We start from the raw sequence: 24,421 nt of genomic DNA, 5'->3' as shown, positions 1-24,421 counted from the left end.
GCGCTCTACACATGGCGGGGGGGGCGCTCTACACATGGCGGGGGCGCTCTACACATGGCGGGGGGGGCGCTCTACACATGGTGGTGGGGGCTCTACACATGGCGGGGGGGCGCTCTACACATGGCGGGGGGGCGCGCTCTACACATGGCGGGGGGGGGCGCTCTACACATGGCGGGGGGGGCGCTCTACACATGGCGGGGGGGCGCGCTCTACACATGGCGGGGGGGGGGCGCTCTACACATGGCGGGGGGCGCTCTACACATGGCGGGGGGGGCGCTCTACACATGGCGGGGGGCGCTCTACACATGGCGGGGGGGCGCTCTACACATGGCGGGGGGGGCGCTCTACACATGGCGGGGGGGCGCTCTACACATGGCGGGGGGGGCGCTCTACACATGGCGGGGGGCGCTCTACACATGGTGGGGGGTTCTCTACACTAGGCGGGGGGGATCTACACATGGTAGGGGGGGGCGCTCTACACACGGCGGGGGGGGCGCTCTACACATGGCGGGGGGGGGGGCGCTCTACACATGGCGGGGGGGGGGCGCTCTACACATGGCGGGGGGAGGGGGGAGGCTCACACAGACAATTAGATTCCTCCCCCGCTGTGACGGCTGCCTCTGATCGCCTACCACGTTCCGTCATGTCACCGGCCTCCTATAGGGGTCAATTTGGGGGCAGCTGTACAGTATGGCGGTACTATTGCGCCCGCGGCCGGGGTCTATATCAGGCAGCGCTCCCCTCCCGCTCCCTCAGATTATCTGCGTCTCTGCAATTTAAGGTTTCTGCATCACAACCAAATCCAATTACACGGATAGAGGGGGGATTACGGCGCGGACCGCCACAGACCGGGGGCTCTAAGTGGGATTAGGAGGAATCGGCAATTTTCTCAAGAACAAAGACGTCCTTAACCCCTTGGTGACCACTGACTGGTCTTTTTGTGGCGTGGCACGTGACATGGTATGGCAGCGGCTCGGCTGGTTAAAGGGGAGCTCCGTCCAGAGATAACATCAAATACTTGGTTACTACAGAGAGATGGCAGTCACCTCCGGAGCTGCACTCACATATCTGCCCTGCACTGTAGACGCTCAGGAAATGGTTAACTGTTGGGTCACAAGGCCAAAGACTGGGGAGAAACCTCTGCAGAAGCGTGATCGCAGCTCTGGAGGTGACTAGAGAAAAAGTGAAAGACAATAAAGAATTAAAAGTCTTTGTTCAAGGTGGGATTCTACTGGTAGAGGTTCAAAGATCAGGGAGGACCCCCAAGGACGGCTGTGACTGTGGGGGACCAGGGGGATGACCTCACCCCTCCAGCCCCCACTCCCGCCTTGTGCCTGATGTATATCCATGTGACCCACAGAGACATATAACAACCATAAAGCTGGAGGTGCCCAGTACCTTATGTATCCTGCCCTCCTCTGTGCCCACCAGGAAGAGGTAATCAATCTGTCCGTGGAAATCGAAGGATGTACCGCTCCCTGCAGGACGAGAAATAGACTGTCAGTGTACACAGCGCTGTACGCCCAGTGTCAGTATACCCGGCCCTGTACGCCCAGTGTCAGTATACCCGGCCCTGTACGCCCAGTGTCAGTATACCCGGCCCTGTACGCCCAGTGTCAGTATACCCGGCCCTGTACGCCCAGTGTCAGTATACCCGGCCCTGTACGCCCAGTGTCAGTATACCCGGCCCTGTACGCCCAGTGTCAGTATACCCGGCCCTGTACGCCCAGTGTCAGTATACCCGGCCCTGTACGCCCAGTGTCAGTATACCCGGCCCTGTACGCCCAGTGTCAGTATACCCGGCCCTGTACGCGCAGTGTCAGTATACCCGGCCCTGTACGCGCAGTGTCAGTATACCCGGCCCTGTACGCGCAGTGTCAGTATACCCGGCCCTGTACGCGCAGTGTCAGTATACCCGGCCCTGTACGCGCAGTGTCAGTATACCCGGCCCTGTACGCGCAGTGTCAGTATACCCGGCCCTGTACGCGCAGTGTCAGTATACCCGGCCCTGTACGCGCAGTGTCAGTATACCCGGCCCTGTACGCGCAGTGTCAGTATACCCGGCCCTGTACGCGCCGTGTCAGTATACCCGGCCCTGTACGCGCAGTGTCAGTATACCCGGCCCTGTACGCGCAGTATCAGTATACCCGGAGCTGTACAGATGCTGTGTCAGTATACACGGCCCTGTATGCCCAGTGTCAGTATACCCGGCCCTGTACGCGCAGTGTCAGTATACCCGGAGCTGTACAGATGCTGTGTCAGTATACTCGGCCCTGTATGCGCAGTGTCAGTATACCCGACCCTGTACGCGCAGTGTCAGTATACCCGGAGTTGTACAGATGCTGTGTCAGTATACTCGGCCCTGTATGCGCAGTGTCAGTATACCCAGCCCTGTACACACAGTGTCAGTATAACCGGCCCTGTACGCCCAGTGTCAGTATAACTGGCCCTGTACGCCCAGTGTCAGTATACCCGGCCCTGTATGCGCAGTGTCAGTATACCCGGCCCTGTACGCGCATTGTCAGTATACCCGGCCCTGTACGCGCATTGTCAGTATACCCAGCTCTGTACACACAGTGTCAGTATAACCGGCCCTGTACGCCCAGTGTCAGTATAACCGGCCCTGTACGCCCAGTGTCAGTATAACTGGCCCTGTACGCCCAGTGTCAGTATACCCGGCCCTGTACGCCCAGTGTCAGTATACCCGGCCCTGTACGCCCAGTGTCAGTATACCCGGCCCTGTACGCCCAGTGTCAGTATACCCGGCCCTGTACAGATGCTGTGTCAGTATAACCGGCCCTGTACGCCCAGTGTCAGTATAACCGGCCCTGTACGCCCAGTGTCAGTATAACCGGCCCTGTACGCCCAGTGTCAGTATAACCGGCCCTGTACGCCCAGTGTCAGTATACCCGGCCCTGTACGCCCAGTGTCAGTATACCCGGCCCTGTACGCCCAGTGTCAGTATACCCGGCCCTGTACGCCCAGTGTCAGTATACCCGGCCCTGTACGCCCAGTGTCAGTATACCCGGCCCTGTACGCCCAGTGTCAGTATACCCGGCCCTGTACGCCCAGTGTCAGTATACCCGGCCCTGTACGCCCAGTGTCAGTATACCCGGCCCTGTACGCCCAGTGTCAGTATACCCGGCCCTGTACGCCCAGTGTCAGTATACCCGGCCCTGTACGCCCAGTGTCAGTATACCCGGCCCTGTACGCGCAGTGTCAGTATACTCGGCCCTGTACGCGCAGTGTCAGTATACCCGGCCCTGTACGCGCAGTGTCAGTATACCCGGCCCTGTACGCGCAGTGTCAGTATACCCGGCCCTGTACGCGCAGTGTCAGTATACCCGGCCCTGTACGCGCAGTGTCAGTATACCCGGCCCTGTACGCGCAGTGTCAGTATACCCGGCCCTGTACGCGCAGTGTCAGTATACCCGGCCCTGTACGCGCCGTGTCAGTATACCCGGCCCTGTACGCGCAGTGTCAGTATACCCGGCCCTGTACGCGCAGTATCAGTATACCCGGAGCTGTACAGATGCTGTGTCAGTATACACGGCCCTGTATGCCCAGTGTCAGTATACCCGGCCCTGTACGCGCAGTGTCAGTATACCCGGAGCTGTACAGATGCTGTGTCAGTATACTCGGCCCTGTATGCGCAGTGTCAGTATACCCGACCCTGTACGCGCAGTGTCAGTATACCCGGAGTTGTACAGATGCTGTGTCAGTATACTCAGCCCTGTATGCGCAGTGTCAGTATACCCGGCCCTGTACGCGCATTGTCAGTATACCCGGCCCTGTACGCGCATTGTCAGTATACCCAGCCCTGTACACACAGTGTCAGTATAACCGGCCCTGTACGCCCAGTGTCAGTATAACCGGCCCTGTACGCCCAGTGTCAGTATAACCGGCCCTGTACGCCCAGTGTCAGTATAACTGGCCCTGTACGCCCAGTGTCAGTATACCCGGCCCTGTACGCCCAGTGTCAGTATACCCGGCCCTGTACGCCCAGTGTCAGTATACCCGGCCCTGTACGCCCAGTGTCAGTATACCCGGCCCTGTACAGATGCTGTGTCAGTATACTCAGCCCTGTACACCCAGTGTCAGTATACCCGGCCCTGTATGTGCAGTGTCAGTATACCCGGCCCTGTATGCGCAGTGTCAGTATACCCGGAGCTGTACAGATGCTGTATCAGTATACTCGGCCCTGTATGCGCAGTGTCAGTATACTCGGCCCTGTACACACAGTGTCAGTATACCCGGAGCTGTACAGATGCTGTGTCAGTATACCCGGAGCTGTATGCCCAGTGTCAGTATACCCGGCCCTGTACACACAGTGTCAGTATACCCGGAGCTGTACAGATGCTGTATCAGTATACCCGGCCCTGTATGCCCAGTGTCAGTATACCCGGCCCTGTACGCGCATTGTCAGTATACCCGGAGCTGTACAGATGCTGTGCCGGGGGCCCGGGTGCTCATACCATGTGTCTGCAGCTGGACGCCCTCGGAATTGTCCTGCGTAGATCTTTCCGCTGACAACCTGATGACGTCCGTGTGAACCAGTTCATTCTGCAGGAGACAGGACGCTTATTACACCACATGGCGACATCCCAGCAGCCTGGAAACTCTCATCTCACTAAGGTGACAACCGCCATCTCCTCCTACAGATCACAGCCGCACCGACACCACTGAGGAATATATGTCCAGAGCTACAGGCAATACATACATTACATTACTGATCCTGAGTTATATCCTGTATTATACCCCAGAGCTGCAATCACTATTCTGCTAGTGGGGTCACTGTGTATACAGAATGTAACTCAGGATCAGTACAGGATCAGTAATGTATACTGATCCTGTACTGATCCTGCGTTACACATTCTGTATTATACTACGGAGCTGTGCTCTCTACCACTCACTATTACAATTGGACTGGCACCATGTTAGGCCCCGTTCCCACTGAGCAAAACTAGCGGAATAGTTACATGTTCATTCTTCAGCGCGGATAGAGCATGAGCGCGCGCCTCCCATAGACTCCCATTATGAGCGGGAGGCTAACGGCTAACGACAGAGCCACCCACGCGTTCCGTCCCCACTCAGAATATATGAGCACAATACAACCAGTATGGCCGTCACATGGTGGGTAGAGACAGAGCATCCCACGCGTTCCGTTCCCACTCAGAATATATGAGCACAATACAACCAGTATGGCCGTCACATGGTGGGTAGAGACAGAGCATCCCACGCGTTGCGTCCCCAATCAGAATATATGAGCACAATACAACCAGTATGGCCGTCACATGGTGGGTTGAGACAGAGCTCCCACGCGTTCTGTCCCACAGACTTCCTCAGGGATGAATGTATCCCTAATGCTACTATATATAGGTGAATAAACGATTAGATCACATACAGGTGCATAGCAATAACAGTACTCACAAAGCACATGGGAGTCCAGGATCAGCGGACCCGGCGCCATCTTGTTCCGGTCACATGATCGTAAAGTCACCGAATAAGATAGGGCTGTACATGATATCGCGATATTGTAGGTACCCGCTCCGCAAGTCCAAATCCCATTGTCAGTGAGATATACGGTGTACGGTCTATAACTTTATTATCGTCGATATAGTATATATATATTGGAAGAGATATATATGAGATATTGAGTTGGTGGGTTTGGATCCAGTGGGCCGCATCATGGCCAGTGGATTGTATGTATTGTAAGTGTTTTTAATCGTTTTGTCCCCTGTATTTATGTGAAATAAATTGCATTTGATTTGAGTTATTTGTGAGGTGCAGTCCATTTCTTTTCTCTATCACTCACCTTGATCAGAGTCCAGGACACGACTCGCCCGTCTGAGGACACAGAGAAGAAGTTGAGGTTCTTGTCCAGGTCGTCTTTCTGCCATTTCACCTGGTGATGAGAGGGTTACACGCTGAGGCTGGCGCCAGTCTGGAGGCGCTAATATATATATATATATATATATATATATATACACACAGTATATATATATATACACAGTATATATATATATATATATATATATATATATATATATATATATAATAGAGGGCAGACACCAGCTTCCCCTGGCTCCGGGCGCCCCCATTATGGCCGGCTCACCCTCTATGCTCCCGTCCTGTAATGCGTCCTCACAACTTTCTCGCACGTTCAGGACAATCCTCATTCCCTTCCTATTAATTGGGATTTTCATCATTCAATATTTGCCCCATTATAGAGGAAATCAATGAGCGGGGTGGGGGGTGTCTCTCCCTGTGGAGGATGGGCTGCCGGCGAGCCCAGGGTCCCATCGCTCGTCTCTCCAGCTACAGTCACATTCACAGCTGCACCAAATGTTTTACCGATAAAAACGTTCTGCAACTATGTAACCGGTGTTAGCGGCAGCAGCAGTGTAAAGGGTGGGGGAGGGGTCTGATGATGGCCACTTCCTCTGGCACATTGAACACTGTAATTTTCTGGTGGTCAGACTGGTGATCACATGACCCAGTACAGTAATGAAACACATGGATACAGCTGAGCTGGGATGAAACAGATGGCGCTGTAGGACTAGTGCTGGGACCTCTGAATCCCTGGTCTCCCAGCTGTGCAGGAATATGGGGCCACACTGCAGGTCTGGTGGTCAGACTGGTGATCACATGACCCAGTACAGTAATGAAACACATGGATGCAGCTGAGCTGGGATGAAACAGATGGTCCTGTAGGACTAGTGCAGGGACCTCTGAACCCCTGGTCGCCCAGCTGTGCAGGTCTGTGGCCCCAAATGGTGGACGGTATCATCAGGTCAGTAATAGAGGAAAACTCCAGGGTTTTCTTCTATTCCTTCTTGTCTGGCACACATAAGTATACAGCCCTCTCTCGCTGTATACCAGGTCATGCTGGGATTGTTAGTTCCACAGGTCAGCATTCCTACAGCTGTTTGGCTGTGACAGCTGTCAGTGATGACAAGTGGCAGCTTATTAGAGGGTGCAGCTGGCAATGAGTGGAGGACAGCTGCTCCGACCTGCTATCTGTTAACCATACGACAGGTGACGGCCCCTATCCAGGTAGATGACAGGTGAGCGGTGGTGGCGGCTATTAGTCAGGCAGCGTGCGCCCGTAGCGGCCATCAGTAAGCCGGGCACGATTAGCCGGGTAATAGAGTCTTCATGTGTTGGGTGAATACTGATCATATCACAGAGATGGGGGGCACGAGAACACCGCTACTGCTATGTCAGGATACAGGGGACACGGTGACCTGGAGACAAAAAGAGTGAGGGTGGTATACAGAGAGGTGGGTATACAGACACAAAGGAGTATACAGAGAGAGGGGGTATACAGAAAGAGAGGTATACAGAGAGGGAAGTATACAGAGAGGGGGGTATACAGAGAGAGGGCAGTATACAGAGAGAGGGTGGTATACAGAGAGGGGATTATACAGAGAGAAGGGGGTATACAAAGAGGGGTTTATACAGAGAGAGGGGAGTATACAGAGAGGGGAGTATGCAGAGAGGGGGGTATACAGAGAGAGGGGTATACAGAGAGGGGAGTTTGCACAGAGAGGGGGGTATACAGAGAGAGGGGGGAAGATACAGAGAGGTATACAGGGGGTATACAGAGAGGGGAGTTTGCAGAGAGGGGGTATACAGAGAGGGGGGTATACAGAGAGAGGGGTATACAGAAAGGGGAGTATGCAGAGAGAGGGGGGTATGCAGAGAGAAGGGGGTATACAGAGAGGGGGGTATACAGAGAGGGGAGTATACAGAGAGAGGGGTACAGAGAGGGGAGTATAGAGAGAGGGGGGTATACAGAGAGGGGAGTATACAGAGAGAGGGGGGGTATACAGAGAGGGGAGTATACAGAGATGGGGGTATACGAGGGGGGGGAATAGAGACATGGGGGTATACAGAGAGGGGAGTATACAGAGAGAAGGGGGTATACAGAGGGGGGTATACAGAGAGAAGGGGGTATACAAAGAGGGGCGTATACAGAGAGAGGGGGGTATACAGAGAGAGGGGTACAGAGAGAGGGGGGTATACAGAGAGAAGGGGGTATACAGAGAGAAGGGGGTATACAAAGAGGGGAGTATACAGAGAGAGGGGGGTATACAGAGAGAGGGGTACAGAGAGGGGGGGTATACAGAGAGAGGGGTACAGAGAGGGGGGTATACAGAGAGAGGGGGGTATACAGAGGGAGGGGAGTATACAGAGAGAGGGGTCTCCATGTTCTCTATACAGTTATTGCCGCCCTCCGCGTTCCCCGTTATTCGTCACGCCCCGCGGAGCACAATGTGATCTTACATGAGCGGAATCCGAGGAATCTCCGGACCCCGGGTATATATAACATGCATGTGCAAAAGTATCTGCCCCCCCAGTAACCGGTCACATGCATCACAGCGGCCATGTTAAACATAGACCCTCAGGAGGCGATCCTCAGACTGCTGGGGGTCTACACGAGGATACACGGCCGCTACATGGCGACATCTGCAGGGGGGCACTTACTTTTGGGTCTGTTCCCTATAATAAGTCCTGATTACCACTGTCTATTTTTACAACTTGTATAAGAAAAGTGTGAGAAGTGTGTAACAATAAGGAGCATGGGGGGGAGGACCCCCCCCTCAGTGTGTGAGCGGGGGGGGAGAAGGACCCCCTCAGCGTGTGAGAGGGGGGGGGGGGGGGGAGAAGGACCCCCTCAGCGTGTGAGCAGGGGGGGGGGGAGAAGGACCCCCTCAGCGTGTGAGCGGGGGGGGGGGGGGGGGGAGAAGGACCCCCTCAGCGTGTGAGCAGGGGGGGGGAAAGGACCCCCTCAGCGTGTGAGCAGGGGGGGGGGGGAAGGACCCCCTCAGCGTGTGAGCAGGGGGGCCGCATCCAATAGACACAAGTTTTAGTTTCTGGAAATGGCCCAGACCCAGGACTCTCGTAGACAGAAATGGTAGCAGGATCCATGGCTCTGGGCGCCACCTGGTGGACAGCCCTGGAACTGCGGCCCTGTACTAATTAACCCATTGTGAACCTGTAACCACCTGCTCTATGTACCCCCCTAACTAAGACAGGGGGTACTCTAACTATATGGGTCACTCAGGTGACATGGAAGCCATCTAAGGATCAGCACGGCAACACAAGGGTAAAGGTTTATAAAGAGGGTGTCTAACCGCATCCAAGACCACAGAGAGACTGTGATGAGGCGAATCATGCTGATCTATGGTGGGGAAGAGTTCATGTCAAATATCCCTATATGTATAGACTAGTATACAGCTGTAGATCTAGGGGTTAAAATCTGATATCCCTGTAGGTCCTGGGGGTAATATCTGATATCCCTGTAGTTCTAGGGGTTAAAATCTGATATCCCTGTAGGTCCTGGGGGTAATATCTGATATCCCTGTAGGTCCTGGGTGTAATATCTGATATCCCTGTAGGTCCTGGGGGTAATATCTGATATCCCTGTAGGTCCTGGGTGTAATATCTGATATCCCTGTAGGTCCTGGGGGTAATATCTGATATCCAAGTAGGTCCTGGGGGTAATATCTGATATCCCTGTGGGTCTAGTGGTTAATTTTTGATATCCCTGTAAGTGTAGGGGTAATATCTGATATCCTTGTAGGTCTAGGGGTAATATCTGATATCCCTGTAGGTCCCTGGGGGTAATATCTGATATCCCTGTAGGTCCCTGGGGGTAATACCTGATATCCCTGTAGGTCTAGGGTGTAATATCTGATATCCCTGTAGTTCTAGGGTGTAATATCTGATATCCCTGTAGTTCTAGGGGATAATATCTGATATCCCTGTAGTTCTAGGGTGTAATATCTGATATCCCTGTAGGTCTAGGGGGTAATATCTGATATCCCTGTAGGTCTAGGGGGTAATATCCGATATCCCTGTAGGTAATATCTGATATCCCTGTAGGTCCTGGGGGTAATATCTGATATCCCTGTAAGTCTAGGGGTTAATATCTGATATTCCTGTAGGTCTAGGGGGTAATATCTGATATCCCTGTAGGTCTAGGGGTAATATCTGATATCCCTGTAGGTCTAGGGGTAATATCTGATATCCCTGTAAGTCTAGGGTTAATATCTGATATCCCTGTAAGTCTAGGGTTAATATCTGATATCCCAGTAGGTCCTGGGGGTAATATCGGATATCCCTGTAAGTCTAGGGTTAATATCTGATATCCCTGTAGGTCCTGGGGGTAATCTCTGATATCCCTGTAGGTCTAGGGGTAATATCTGATATCCCTGTAGGTCCTGGGGGTAATCTCTGATATCCCTGTAGGTCCTGGGGGTAATATCTGATATCCCTGTAGGTCTAGGGGGTAATATCTGATGTCCCTGTAGGTCTAGGGGGTAATATCTGATATCCCTGTAGGTCCTGGGGGTAATATCTGATATCCCTGTAGGTCCTGGGGGTAATATCTGATATCCCTGTAGGTCCTGGGGGTAATATCTGATATCCCTGTAGGTCCTGGGGGTAATATCTGATATCCCTGTAGGTCCTGGGGGTAATATCTGATATGCCTGTAGGTCCTGGGGGTAATAGCTGATATCCCTGTAGGTCTAGGGTTCATGTCTATCCACCTCAGTCCTGCCCCATGTCTGATATAGCACACAGGTACGCAGCCCCCATGCTATGGCCTGTATACAGTGGCGGCCGCTCACCTGCCACACGGGGTCGGTGTGTTTCCCGGACTTTGCCGAGCTCATGTATTTTGGCTGTGGAGAGTCGGACTTCAGGTTGAAGATGGCCACATTCCCATCATAGAAGCCGACGGCCACCAGGTAGGGGTGATCCCTGTGAACGTCCAGGCACATGATGCCACTCTCTGTACTGAAGATGTACTCGGGGTGCGAGGGGTTCTTCAGGGTGTAGAGGAGCAGCAGCCCCCGGGTCTGCTTCATGAAGTCATCTGTGGTGATGGGAGGAGACAAAGGTAAGAGGGGGAGGGGTTAATAAGCAACTGACTACATAGACCACACCCCTAAGGAGTGGCCTGGCCTGATAACTGTGCTGGAAACTGGTGGCGACTCCTTCACTATACACAGCGCTGACCCCTCCACTATACACAGTGCTGACCCCTCCGCTATACACAGCGCTGACCCCTCCGCTATACACAGTGCTGACCCCTCCGCTATACACAGTGCTGACCCCTCCGCTATACACAGTGCTGACCCCTCCGCTATACACAGTGCTGACCCCTCCGCTATACACAGCGCTGACCCCTCCGCTATACACAGCGCTGACCCCTCCGCTATACACAGCGCTGACCCCTCCACTATACACAGTGCTGACCCCTCCGCTATACACAGTGCTGACCCCTCCGCTATACACAGCGCTGACCCCTCCGCTATACACAGCGCTGACCCCTCCGCTATACACAGCGCTGACCCCTCCGCTATACACAGCGCTGACCCCTCCGCTATACACAGCGCTGACCCCTCCGCTATACACAGCGCTGACCCCTCCGCTATACACAGTGCTCACCCCTCACTATACACAGTGCTCACCCCTCACTATACACAGCGCTGACCCCTCCGCTATACACAGCGCTGACCCCTCCGCTATACACAGTGCTGACCCCTCCGCTATACACAGTGCTGACCCATTCGCTATACACAGTGCTGACCCCTCCGCTATACACAGTGCTGACCCCTCCGCTGTACACAGTGCTGACCCCTCCGCTATACACAGCGCTGACCCCTCCGCTATACACAGTGCTGACCCCTCCGCTATACACAGTGCTGACCCCTCCGCTATACACAGCGCTGACCCCTCCGCTATACACAGCGCTGACCCCTCCGCTATACACAGTGCTGACCCCTCCGCTATACACAGTGCTGACCCCTCCGCTATACACAGTGCTGACCCCTCACTATACACAGTGCTGACCCCTCCGCTATACACAGTGCTGACCCCTCCGCTATACACAGTGCTGACCCCTCCGCTATACACAGTGCTGACCCATTCGCTATACACAGTGCTGACCCCTCCGCTATACACAGTGCTGACCCCTCCGCTGTACACAGTGCTGACCCCTCCGCTATACACAGCGCTGACCCCTCCGCTATACACAGTGCTGACCCCTCCGCTATACACAGTGCTGACCCCTCCGCTATACACAGCGCTGACCCCTCCGCTATACACAGCGCTGACCCCTCCGCTATACACAGTGCTGACCCCTCCGCTATACACAGTGCTGACCCCTCCGCTATACACAGTGCTGACCCCTCACTATACACAGCGCTGACCCCTCCGCTATACACAGTGCTCACCCCTCACTATACACAGTGCTCACCCCTCACTATACACAGCGCTGACCCCTCCGCTATACACAGTGCTGACCCCTCCGCTATACACAGCGCTGACCCCTCCGCTATACACAGTGCTGACCCCTCCGCTATACACAGCGCTGACCCCTCCGCTATACACAGTGCTGACCCCTCCGCTATACACAGTGCTGACCCCTCCACTATACACAGTGCTGACCCCTCCGCTATACACAGTGCTGACCCCTCACTATATACAGTGCTGACCCCTCCGCTATACACAGTGCTGACCCCTCCGCTATACACAGTGCTGACCCCTCACTATATACAGTGCTGACCCCTCCGCTATACACAGCGCTGACCCCTCCGCTATACACAGTGCTCACCCCTCACTATACACAGTGCTCACCCCTCACTATACACAGCGCTGACCCCTCCGCTATACACAGCGCTGACCCCTCCGCTATACACAGCGCTGACCCCTCCGCTATACACAGCGCTGACCCCTCCGCTATACACAGTGCTGACCCCTTCGCTATACACAGTGCTGACCCCTCCGCTATACACAGTGCTGACCCCTCACTATACACAGTGCTGACCCCTCCGCTATACACAGCGCTGACCCCTCACTATATACAGTGCTGACCCCTCCGCTATACACAGTGCTGACCCCTCCGCTATACACAGTGCTGACCCCTCCGCTATACACAGTGCTGACCCCTCCCCTATACACAGTGCTGACCCCTCCGCTATACACAGTGCTGACCCCTCCACTGTACACAGTGCTGACCCCTCCACTGTACACAGTGCTGACCCCTCACTATATACAGTGCTGACCCCTCCGCTATACACAGCGCTGACCAGGTATATTGTAGTATCCCCATCATTAGTAAATAACTTACATGACCCGTGTCCCACTGCGAACAGATCCTTGTACTTGGGGTTCCTGTAAGAAGAGAACATATATATGAGGATATAAGGATAAAGCCGCCTGCAGTCACATGACCGATATGTCCCATCTATAATGTACTTTACGTCCCCCATGACACTTATGGACTGAGGTGTTCTTGGCTCTGAGCGCGGTGACTATGTAGAGGTTCTTGTAGTTTTATCATGAATCCACAGTCTTAGCTACAGAACCGTGTTAACCTGTACCCCACCGATTAACTACTGGCAGCCTATCCACCGGGAAACCCCAGAGGGCAGTCACTGCCAGGAGTTTGTGTAATCCCAGCAGTCACCAGCAGAGGGCAGTCACTGCCAGGAGAGTGTGTAATCCCAGCAGTCACCAGCAGAGGGCAGTCACTGCCAGGAGTTTGTGTAATCCCAGCAGTCACCAGCAGAGGGCAGTCACTGCCAGGAGTTTATGTAATCCCAGCACTCACCAGCAGAGGGCAGTCACTGCCAGGAGTTTATGTAATCCCAGCACTCACCAGCAGAGGGCAGTCACTGCCAGGAGTTTATGTAATCCCAGCAGTCACCAGCAGAGGGCAGTCACTGCCAGGAGAGTGTGTAATCCCAGCAGTCACCAGCAGAGGGCAGTCACCGCCAGGAGAGTGTGTAATCCCAGCAGTCACCAGCAGAGGGCAGTCACTGCCAGGAGAGAGTATATAATCCCAGCACTCACCAGCAGAGGGCAGTCACTGCCAGGAGTTAATGTAATCCCAGCACTCACCAGCAGAGGGCAGTCACCGCCAGGCGTTTGGCTTTCTCATACTGGAACTTCCAGAGCGGCAGCAGCGTGCCCTCCTGCTCCCTGAACTCATCCGCCACATCCTCAAAGTACTTGAAATCTAGAAGGAAAAAATGCAAGTAACTGTATCAGCATCAGAGGAGGAGCGCAGCACGGAGCCCATCCTCCCCGGTTACATACATTTACTAAGGCTGCAGCATCATCACAGTCCAGCCTATATATACACTACCGTTCAAAGGTTTGGGGTCCCCCAAACAATTTAGTGTTTTCCATGAAAAGTCCCACTTCTTCACCCCCAGACGTTGTGAAATGAATAGAAAATAGAGACAAGACATTGAGAAGGTTAGAAATACTGATTTGTATGGGAAATAACATTGTTCTTCCATCACACTTTGCTTCCGTCCCAGAATCCTCCTTGTGCAGCAATTCCAGCATTGCACACCTTTGGCATTCTAGCTATTAATCTGTTGGGGTAAGCTGGAGAAATTGCCCCCCACGCTTCTAGAAGCAGCTCCCACAAGCTGGATTGGTTGGATGGGCACTTCTGGCGTACCATACGGTCCAGCTGCTCCCACAATGGGGTGGTGATCTGGTGACTGGCCACTCCATTCCCTATGATAGAATACCAGCTGCTGCTTCTGCTGGAAATAGTTCTTGCACAATTTGGAGGTGTTTAGGGTCATTGTCCTGTTGTAGGATGAAATTGGCTCCAACCAAGCGCTGCCCACTGGGTATGGCATGGCGGTGCAGAGTGATAGCCTTCCTTATTCACAATCCCTTTTACCCTGTACAAATCTCCCCCCTTACCAGCACCAACCCCAGACCATCACATGACCTCCACCATGTATAACAGATGGCGTCAGGCATTCTTCCAGCATCTTCTCATTTCTTCTGCGTCTCACAAACCTTCTTCTTTGTCATCCAAACACCTCAAACTTGGATTCATCCATCGTCCACAACACTTTTTTCCAGTCTTCCTCTGCCCAATGTCTTTGTTCTTTTGCCCATCTTAATATTTTTCTTTTATTGGCCAGTCTCAGATATGGCTTTTTCTTTGCCCCTCTGCCCTGAAGCCCAAAATCCTGCAGCCGCCTCTTCACTGTAGATGGTGACGCTGGTGTTTTGCGGCTACTATGTAATGAAGATGCCAGGTGGAGACCTGTGAGGCGTCTGTTTCTCAAACTAGAGACTCTAATGTGCTTATCTTCTTGCTTAGTTGTGCAACGCGGCCTCCTACTTCTTTTTCTACTCTGGTTAGAGCCTGTTTGTGCTGTCCTCTGAAGGGAGTAGTACACACCGTTGTAGGAAATCTTCAATTTCTTAGCAATTTCTGGCATGGAATAGCCTTCATTTCTAAGAACAAGAATAGACTGTCGAGTTTCAGATGAAAGTTCTCTTTTTCTGGCCATTTTGAGCGTTTAATTGACCCCACAAATGTGATGCTCCAGAAACACAATCTGCTCAAAGGAAGGTCAGTTTTGTAGCTTCTGTAACCAGCTAGACTGTTTTCAGATGTGTGACCATGATTGCACAAGGGTTTTCTAATCATCAATTAGCCTTCTGAGCCAATGAGCAAACACATTGTACCATTAGAAGACTGGGGTGATAGTTGCTGGAAATGGGCCTCTATACACCTATGTAGATATTGCACCAAAAACCAGACATTTGCAGCTAGAATAGTCAGTTACCACATTAGCAATGTATAGAGGGGATTGGTTTAAAGTTAGGACTAGTTTAAAGTTATCTTCATTGAAAAGTACAGCGCTTTTCCTTCAAAAATAAGGACATTTCAATGTGACCCCAAACTTTTGAACGGTAGTGTACAACCTCATAAACTACAGCGCCCCATCTGTCTACAGGTTGTACCCGGTACTGCAGCTCAGTCCCATTCAATTCAATAAAGCTAAACAGCAATATCATGTACACCCACAGAGAGGTGGGAGACATCAGCCATGTTCTATCCGAATAACCCCCGTCACCAGGAGTCACAATGTGATGTCATACCTTGAGTGACGTCATCAAATGTGTTCTGATTCACCATCCGCTCCATTATTTTGCTGGGTTTCTCCACCTTGGTGATGTCATCGCTCTGCTCCATTATAAGAGGAAGAGAATCTATTACATTACAGAACACTGGCTGACCCCCCCACCCCAATCTGTGGTGGTCCCTGGCGCTCTCCTCCCCATCATAGTGTGGCCCCTGGCTCTCTCCACCACCACCCCAGTTGTGGCCCCTGGTTCTTTTCTCCCTTCCCCATAGTGTGGCCCCTGGCTTTCTTCACCACCACCCCAGTTGTGGCCCCTGGTTCTTTCCTCCCTTCCCCATAGTGTGGCCCCTTGCTCTCTCCTTCCTCCCTTCCCCCATAGTGTGGCCCCTGGATCCCCCCCCCCCATAGTGCGGCCCCCGGGTCTCTACTCCTTCCCTCATAGTGTGGCCCCCAGCTCTCTTCTCCTTTCCTAATAGTGTGCCCCGGGCTTTCCCTCCCCCATAGTGTGGCCCCTGGCTCTCTTCTCCTTCCCTTATAGTGTGGCCCCCAGCTCTCTTCTCCTTTCCTCATAGTGTGCCCCGGGCTTTCCCTCCCCCATAGTGTGGCCCCTGGCTCTCTTCTCCTTCCCTCATAGTGTGGCCCCTGGCTCTCCCTCCCCCATAGTGTGGCCCCTGGCTCTCCCTCCCCCATAGTGTGGCCCCTGGCTGTCACTTTCCCATTGTGTGGCCCCCAGCTTTTACCTGGGACTCTGTGGAGGGCCCCCTCCTCCTAGCCTGCAGCTCCTCCTCCCTCTTTGATGCGGGAACCTTCTGCTTCTCCTTCAGCTTCTCCTGTTTCTGCAGCTCCTGGATGTAGGCGTCATAGATCTCCCACTGGAGGGCGACAGAGAGCAGGACTGTGTATACGGCTGTGTACTGTATACTGTGCTGTGCTGTATACTGTGCTGTGCTGTTTACTGTGCTGTGCTGTTTACTGTGCTGTACACTGTGTTGTGCTGCATACTGTGCTGTACACTGTTGTGCTGTATACTGTGCTGTGTCCTGTATACTGTGTTGTGTGCTGTATACTGTGTCCTGTATACTGTGTTGTGTGCTGTATACTGTGTCCTGTATACTGTGTTGTGTGCTGTATACTGTGCTGTACACTGTGCTGTGTCCTGTATACTGTGCTGTGTCCTGTATACTGTGCTGTACACGTCAGGAATCAGTGCAAAAAGGATGCTGACGTGCAGCCCGGCGTGCTGCCGACGGCCACATGACGGCCACATTAACTTGAATGAGCATGATGGAGTGATTATGTGACAACGTTCTGCTCATTTGCCGGACGTACAGTATACGGCTTCTGTGCAGTGTACGACTTGTGGTCGACCGCGCTTTAGAGTCCTGCCGTATACGTCCGGCAAATGAGCAGAACGCGGTCACATAATCGCTCCATCCTGCTCATTCAAGTTAATGTGGCTGTCGGCCGCACGTCAGCTTCCTTTTTTCACTGATTCCTCACGTGTAGTCCAGCGTGGGAACGAAAATCAGGTGTGAACATACCCTATACTGTGCTATACACTGTGCTGTAAGCTGTATACTGTGCTGTACACTGTGCTGTGTGCTGTGCTGTACACTGTGCTGTAAGCTGTATACTGTGCTGTACACTGTGCTGTATACTGTGCTGTACACCGAGCTGTACACTGTACACTGTGCTTTACACTGTATACTGTGCTGTACACTGTACACTGTGCTGTATGCTAATCTGTACACTGTGCTGTACGCTGTGCTGTGTGCTGTGCTGTACACTGTGCTGTAAGCTGTATACTGTGCTGTACACTGTGCTGTATACTGTGCTGTACACCGAGCTGTACACTGTACACTGTGCTTTACACTGTATACTGTGCTGTACACTGTACACTGTGCTGTATGCTAATCTGTACACTGTGCTGTACGCTGTGCTGTGTGCTGTGCTGTACACTGTGCTGTAAGCTGTATACTGTGCTGTACACTGTGCTGTATACTGTGCTGTACACCGAGCTGTACACTGTACACTGTGCTTTACACTGTATACTGTGCTGTACACTGTACACTGTGCTGTATGCTAATCTGTACACTGTGCTGTGTGCTGTATACTGTGCTGTACACTGTATTCTGTGCTGTACACTGTGCTGTAAGCTGTATACTGTGCTGTACACTGTGCTGTGTGCTGTATACTGTGCTGTACACTGTGCTGTAAGCTGTATACTGTGCTGTACACTGTGCTGTGTGCTGTATACTGTGCTGTACACTGTATACTGTGCTGTACGCTGTGCTGTGTGCTGTACGCTGTGCTGTATACTGTGCTGTACACTGTGCTGTGTGCTGTATACTGTGCTGTACACTGTATACTGTGCTGTACGCTGTGCTGTGTGCTGTACGCTGTGCTGTACGCTGTGTGCTGTATACTGTGCTGTACACTGTATACTGTGCTGTACACTGTGCTGTGTGCTGTATACTGTGCTGTACGCTGTGCTGTGTGCTGTATACTGTGCTGTACGCTGTGCTGTGTGCTGTATACTGTGCTGTACACTGTATACTGTGCTGTACACTGTGCTGTGTGCTGTATACTGTGCTGTACACTGTATACTGTGCTGTACGCTGTGCTGTGTGCTGTATACTGTGCTATACGCAGAGCTGTACACTGTATACTGTGCTGTACACTGTATACTGTGCTGTACACTGTGCTGTGTGCTGTACGCTGTGCTGTGTGCTGTATACTGTGCTGTACACTGTATACTGTGTTGTACACTGTGCCGTGTGCTGTATACTGTGCTGTACACTGTATACTGTGCTGTACGCTGTGCTGTGTGCTGTACGCTGTGCTGTACGCTGTGTGCTGTATACTGTGCTGTACACTGTATACTGTGCTGTACACTGTGCTGTGTGCTGTATACTGTGCTGTACGCTGTGCTGTGTGCTGTATACTGTGCTGTACACTGTATACTGTGCTGTACACTGTATACTGTGCTGTGTGCTGTATACTGTGCTGTACACTGTATACTGTGCTGTACGCTGTGCTGTGTGCTGTATACTGTGCTATACGCAGAGCTGTACACTGTATACTGTGCTGTACGCAGTATACTGTGCTGTCTGCTGTATACTGTGCTGTACGCTGTATACTGTGCTGTACGCTGTATACTGTGTTGTACACTGTGCTGTGTGCGGTATACTGTGCTGTACGCCAAGCTGTACACTGTGCTGTACCCTGTATACTGTGTTGTACCCTGTGCTGTACCCTGTGCTGTGTCCTGTATACTGTGCTGTGTGCTGTATACTGTGCTGTACACTGTGCTGTATGCCGAGCTGTACTCTGTGCTGTACACTGTGCTGTATACTGTACTATACACTGTGCTGTGTCCTGTATACTGTGCTGTGTGCTGTACGCCGAGCTGTACACTGTGCTGTACGCTGTACACTGTGCTGAACACTGTGCTGTTTACTGTGCTGTACACTGTATACTGTGCTGTACACTGTGCTGTATGCTGTATACTGTGCTGTACACTGTATACTGTGCTGTGTGCTGTATACTGTGCTGTACACTGTATACTGTGCTGTACGCTGTGCTGTGTGCTGTATACTGTGCTGTACGCTGTGCTGTATACTGTGCTGTGTGCTGTATACTGTGCTGTACACTGTGCTGTGTGCTGTATACTGTGCTATATGCAGAGCTGTACACTGTGCTGTACACTGTATACTGTGCTGTACGCTGTATACTGTGCTGTACGCTGTATACTGTGTTGTACACTGTGCTGTGTGCGGTATACTGTGCTGTACACTGTGCTGTACGCCAAGCTGTACACTGTGCTGTACCCTGTATACTGTGTTGTACCCTGTGCTGTACCCTGTGCTGTGTCCTGTATACTGTGTTGTGTGCTGTATACTGTGCTGTACACTGTGCTGTATGCCGAGCTGTACACTGTGCTGTATACTGTACTATACACTGTGCTGTGTCCTGTATACTGTGCTGTGTCCTGCATACTGTGCTGTACACTGTATACTGTGCTGTGTGCTGTACGCCGAGCTGTACACTGTGCTGTACACTGTGCTGTTTACTGTGCTGTACACTGTATACTGTGCTGTACACTGTGCTGTATGCTGTATACTGTGCTGTACACTGTGCTGTACACTGTATACTGTGCTGTACACTGTATACTGTGCTGTACACTGTATACTGTGCTGTACACTGTACACTGTGCTGTACGCTGTATACTGTGCTGTACGCTGTACACTGTGCTGTACACTGTGCTGTACACTGTATACTGTGCTGTACACTGTATACTGTGCTGTACACTGTGCTGTACGCTGTGCTGTACGCTGTACACTGTGCTGTACACTGTATACTGTGCTGTACACTGTGCTGTACACTGTATACTGTGCTGTACACTGTATACTGTGCTGTACACTGTATACTGTGCTGTAAACTGTACACTGTGCTGTACACTGTGCTGTACACTGTGCTGTACGCTGTACACTGTGCTGTACACTGTATACTGTGCTGTACACTGTGCTGTACACTGTATACTGTATACTGTGCTGTACACTGTATACTGTGCTGTACACTGTACACTGTGCTGTACGTTGTATACTGTGCTGTACACTGTATACTGTGCTGTACACTGTACACTGTGCTGTACGCTGTATACTGTGCTGTACACTGTGCTGTATATTGTGCTGTAAACTGTGCTGTATGCTGTATACTGTGCTGTACGCTGTATACTGTGCACTGTGCTGTACACTGTATACTGTGCTGTACACTGTGCACTGTGCTGTAAGCTGTATACTGTGCTGTATACTGTGCTGTATGCTGTATACTGTGCTGTACGCTGTATACTGTCAGTACCTGGTTGGCGGTGCTGGAGAAGGTGGCCCGTGGAGGGGGCTCAGTCTGGGACGCTCGTTGCTGGAGGAGAAGATGGCAGAGTATTATGAGGTGTGGGAAGGCTGGGTATATGAGGGCCCCGCCCCCCAGACATGTGATATACTCGGGGGTCCTCACCCTTAGGGGGTTGTTGTAGGTCTGGGACGCTCGCTCGCTGAAGTTGAACTGGTTGGTGAGTTTTCGCTCCTTTCTGCTCTTGGTGACGGATTCCTCCCCCTCCGTCCCGTCATCACCGGCCCCCTGGTGGCATCAGCACAAAGAGGTAAGAGGTTCTGCAGCAGCTCAGCAGTATTATCATACCGCCCCCCCCCCCCCCCCCCCGGTGGCATCAGCACAAAGAGGTAAGAGGTTCTGCAGCAGCTCAGCTGTATTATCATACCCCCCCCCCCCCCGGTGGCATCAGCACAAAGAGGTAAGAGGTTCTGCAGCAGCTCAGCTGTATTATGACCCCCCCCCCCCCCCCGTCATCACCGGCCCCCTGATGGCATCAGCACAAAGAGGTAAGAGGTTCTGCAGCAGCTCAGCTGTATTATGCCCCCCCGTCATCACCGGCCCCCTGATGGCATCAGCACAAAGAGGTAAGAGGTTCTGCAGCAGCTCAGCTGTATTATGACCCCACCCCCACTCCATCATCACCGGCCCCCTGGTGGCATCAGCACAAAGAGGTAAGAGGTTCTGCAGCAGCTCAGCTGTATTATGAACCCCCCACCCCACCCCCCCGTCATCACCGGCCCCCTGGTGGCATCAGCACAAAGAGGTAAGAGGTTCTGCAGCAGCTCAGCCCCCCCCCCCCCCCCCGGTGATTATACACTACCACAGACTCAGCTCTCCCATCAGCGTCTCCGGCCTCGGTGGGGTCACTCGGGGTCTCTGTGGAGGCAGAAGAGAGGAGGATGAGTGTATTATTATCTGCAGCAACTAGTAAGCCTGGCGTGCCCAGCAGATTATAGACAGGCCGGACTATAGAGGCTCCTTACCAGCCATTACCCCCAACCCTCGCACCCCCTACCATGCATCACCCCCACCCCCCTTACCATCCATCTCCCCCATCCCCCTTACCATCCATCACCCCCACCCCCCTTACCAACCATCTCCCCCATCCCCCTTACCACCCATCACTCCCACCCCCCTTACCACCCATCACTCCCACCCCCCTTACCACCCATCTCCCCCATCCCCTTTACCACCCATCTCCCCCACCCCCCTTACCATCCATCTCCCCCACCCCCCTTACCACCCATCACTCCCACCCCCCTTACCACCCATCACTCCCACCCCCCTTACCACCCATCACCCCCATCCCCCTTACCAACCATCTCCCCTATCCCCCTTACCATCCATCACCCTCACCCCCCTTACCACCCATCACCCCCACCCCCCTTTGCATCCATCACCCCCACCCCCTTTACATCCATCACCCTCACCCCCCTTACCACCCATCACCCCCACCCCCCTTACCATCCATCACCCTCACCCCCCTTACCATCCATCACCTCCACCCCCCTTACCATCCATCACCTCCACCCCCCTTACCATCCATCACCTCCACCCCCCTTACCATCCATCTCCCCCACCCCCCTTACCATCCATCACCCCCACCCCCCTTACCATCCATCACCTCCACCCCCTTACCATCCGTCTCCCCCACCCCCCTTACCATCCATCACCCCCACCCCCTTTACCATCAATCCCCTCCACCCCCCTTACCATCCGTCTCCCCCACCCCCTTTACCATCCATCACCCCCACCCCCCTTACCATCCATCACCCCCACCCCCTTTACCATCCATCACCTCCACCCCCCTTACCACCCATCACCCCCATCCCCCTTACCATCCATCACCTCCACCCCCCTTACCACCCATCTCCCCCCCCCTTACCATCCATCACCTCCACCCCCCTTACCATCCATCTCCCCCACCCCCCTTACCATCCATCACCTCCACCCCCCTTACCATCCATCTCCCCCACCCCCCTTACCACCCATCACCCCCACCCCCCTTACCACCCATCACCCCCACCCCCCTTACCACCCATCACCCCCACCCCCCTTACCATCCATCTCCCCCACCCCCCTTACCACCCATCACCCCCACCCCCCTTACCACCCATCACTCCCGCCCCCCTTACCACCCATCACCTCCACCCCCCTTACCACCCATCTCCCCCCCCCCCCCTTACCATCCATCACCTCCACCCCCTTACCATCCATCACCCCCATCTTCGCCCGCTGCCTCCGCGCCTCATCTGAATCCTTATGTAACATGTTCCCGTCCAGGGAGAAGTGCACGGCCAGCTGGTCCACGATACTGATGGGCTTGTACACCCGCTCCTGCACACACAACACACACCTGTCACATATACCGAGTACACGGTGTGGCTGTATAGCAGACATTCTGGATTATCAGATGTTCTGGATTATCAGACACTTTGGACAATCTGGATTATCAGACTCTCCGGATTATCAGACATTTTGGATTACCAGACGTTCCGGATTACCAGGCCCTGCAGTCCCCATTCACCTTGAAGCTGTAGCGCACGATGTTCTGCGGAGCGTGCGGGTTATTGGCGGTCAGGATACGGGTGAATTCTTCCTTCAGCTCCTGTAAACATGAAGATACAGAGCGGCGGGTGAATACGGGGTCTGCAGCGTTCTAGAGCCGGGGGAGGGGGGGGCGTCCTGCCGAGAACGCTGAATAATTCACACAACCATCTGCTGGACTGGAGGAAGGAAAAGTGCAAAGATAGAGATCCAGGGGGGCTCCGGGGGTCCGCACCATCATATACACAGTATATACAGTACAGCTCCGGGGGTCCGCACCATCATATATACACAGTATATACAGTACAGCTCCGGGGGTCCGCACCATCATATATCCAATGTATATACAGTACAGCTCCGGGGGTCCGCACCATCATATATACACAGTATATACAGTACAGCTCCGGGGGTCCGCACCATCATATATACACAGTATATACAGTACAGCTCTGGGGGTCTGCACCATCATATATACAATGTATATACAGTACAGCTCTGGGGGTCCGCACCATCATATATACAGTACAGCTCCGGGGGTCCGCACCATCATATATACACAGTATATACAGTACAGCTCCAGGGGTCCGCACCATCATATATACACAGTATATACAGTACAGCTCCGGGGGTCCACACCATCATATATACACAGTATATACAGTACAGCTCCGGGGGTCCGCACCGTCATATACACAGTATATACAGTACAGCTCCGGGGCTCCACACCATCATATATACACAGTATATACAGTACAGCTCCGGGGGTCCGCACCATCATATACACAGGGTATATACAGAACAGCTCCGGGGTTCCGCACCATCATATACACAATGTATATACAGTACAGCTCCGGGGGTCCGCACCATCATATATACACAGTGGATACAGTAGAGCTCCGGGGGTCCGCACCATCATATATACAATGTATATACAGTACAGCTCCGGGGGTCCACACCATCATACATACACAGTATATACAGTACAGCTCCGGGGGTCCGCACCATCATATATACACAGTATATACAGTACAGCTCCGGGGGTCCGCACCATCATA

General features: G+C 53.1%; 1 protein-coding gene across 2 annotated transcripts in view; it reads right to left on the bottom strand.

Annotated features, from left to right (window-relative positions):
- Positions 1–24,421, bottom strand: part of DNAI1 (dynein axonemal intermediate chain 1) — an 82,792-nt gene that overhangs the window by 44,104 nt on the left and 14,267 nt on the right. Inside the window, exons 5-17 of one of the 2 annotated variants that reach the window (XM_069964874.1) lie at positions 23,347–23,427; positions 23,030–23,156; positions 21,640–21,695; positions 20,943–21,065; positions 20,787–20,846; positions 16,667–16,798; positions 15,943–16,030; positions 13,921–14,038; positions 13,148–13,191; positions 10,641–10,888; positions 5,816–5,905; positions 4,476–4,563; positions 1,399–1,478 (exon numbers count right to left, since the gene is read on the bottom strand). In XM_069964874.1, the coding sequence (XP_069820975.1) occupies positions 1,399–1,478; positions 4,476–4,563; positions 5,816–5,905; positions 10,641–10,888; positions 13,148–13,191; positions 13,921–14,038; positions 15,943–16,030; positions 16,667–16,798; positions 20,787–20,846; positions 20,943–21,065; positions 21,640–21,695; positions 23,030–23,156; positions 23,347–23,427 (1,335 nt within the window). The remainder of the gene's footprint in view (positions 1–1,398; positions 1,479–4,475; positions 4,564–5,815; positions 5,906–10,640; positions 10,889–13,147; positions 13,192–13,920; positions 14,039–15,942; positions 16,031–16,666; positions 16,799–20,786; positions 20,847–20,942; positions 21,066–21,639; positions 21,696–23,029; positions 23,157–23,346; positions 23,428–24,421) is intronic. The other variant, XM_069964875.1, reaches the window with a different exon arrangement.

The sequence above is a fragment of the Dendropsophus ebraccatus genome, chromosome 3, assembly GCF_027789765.1.
Source record: "Dendropsophus ebraccatus isolate aDenEbr1 chromosome 3, aDenEbr1.pat, whole genome shotgun sequence".
Classification (NCBI taxonomy): Eukaryota; Metazoa; Chordata; class Amphibia; order Anura; family Hylidae; genus Dendropsophus; species Dendropsophus ebraccatus.
This window is presented reverse-complemented; position numbering and strand designations above follow the sequence as displayed.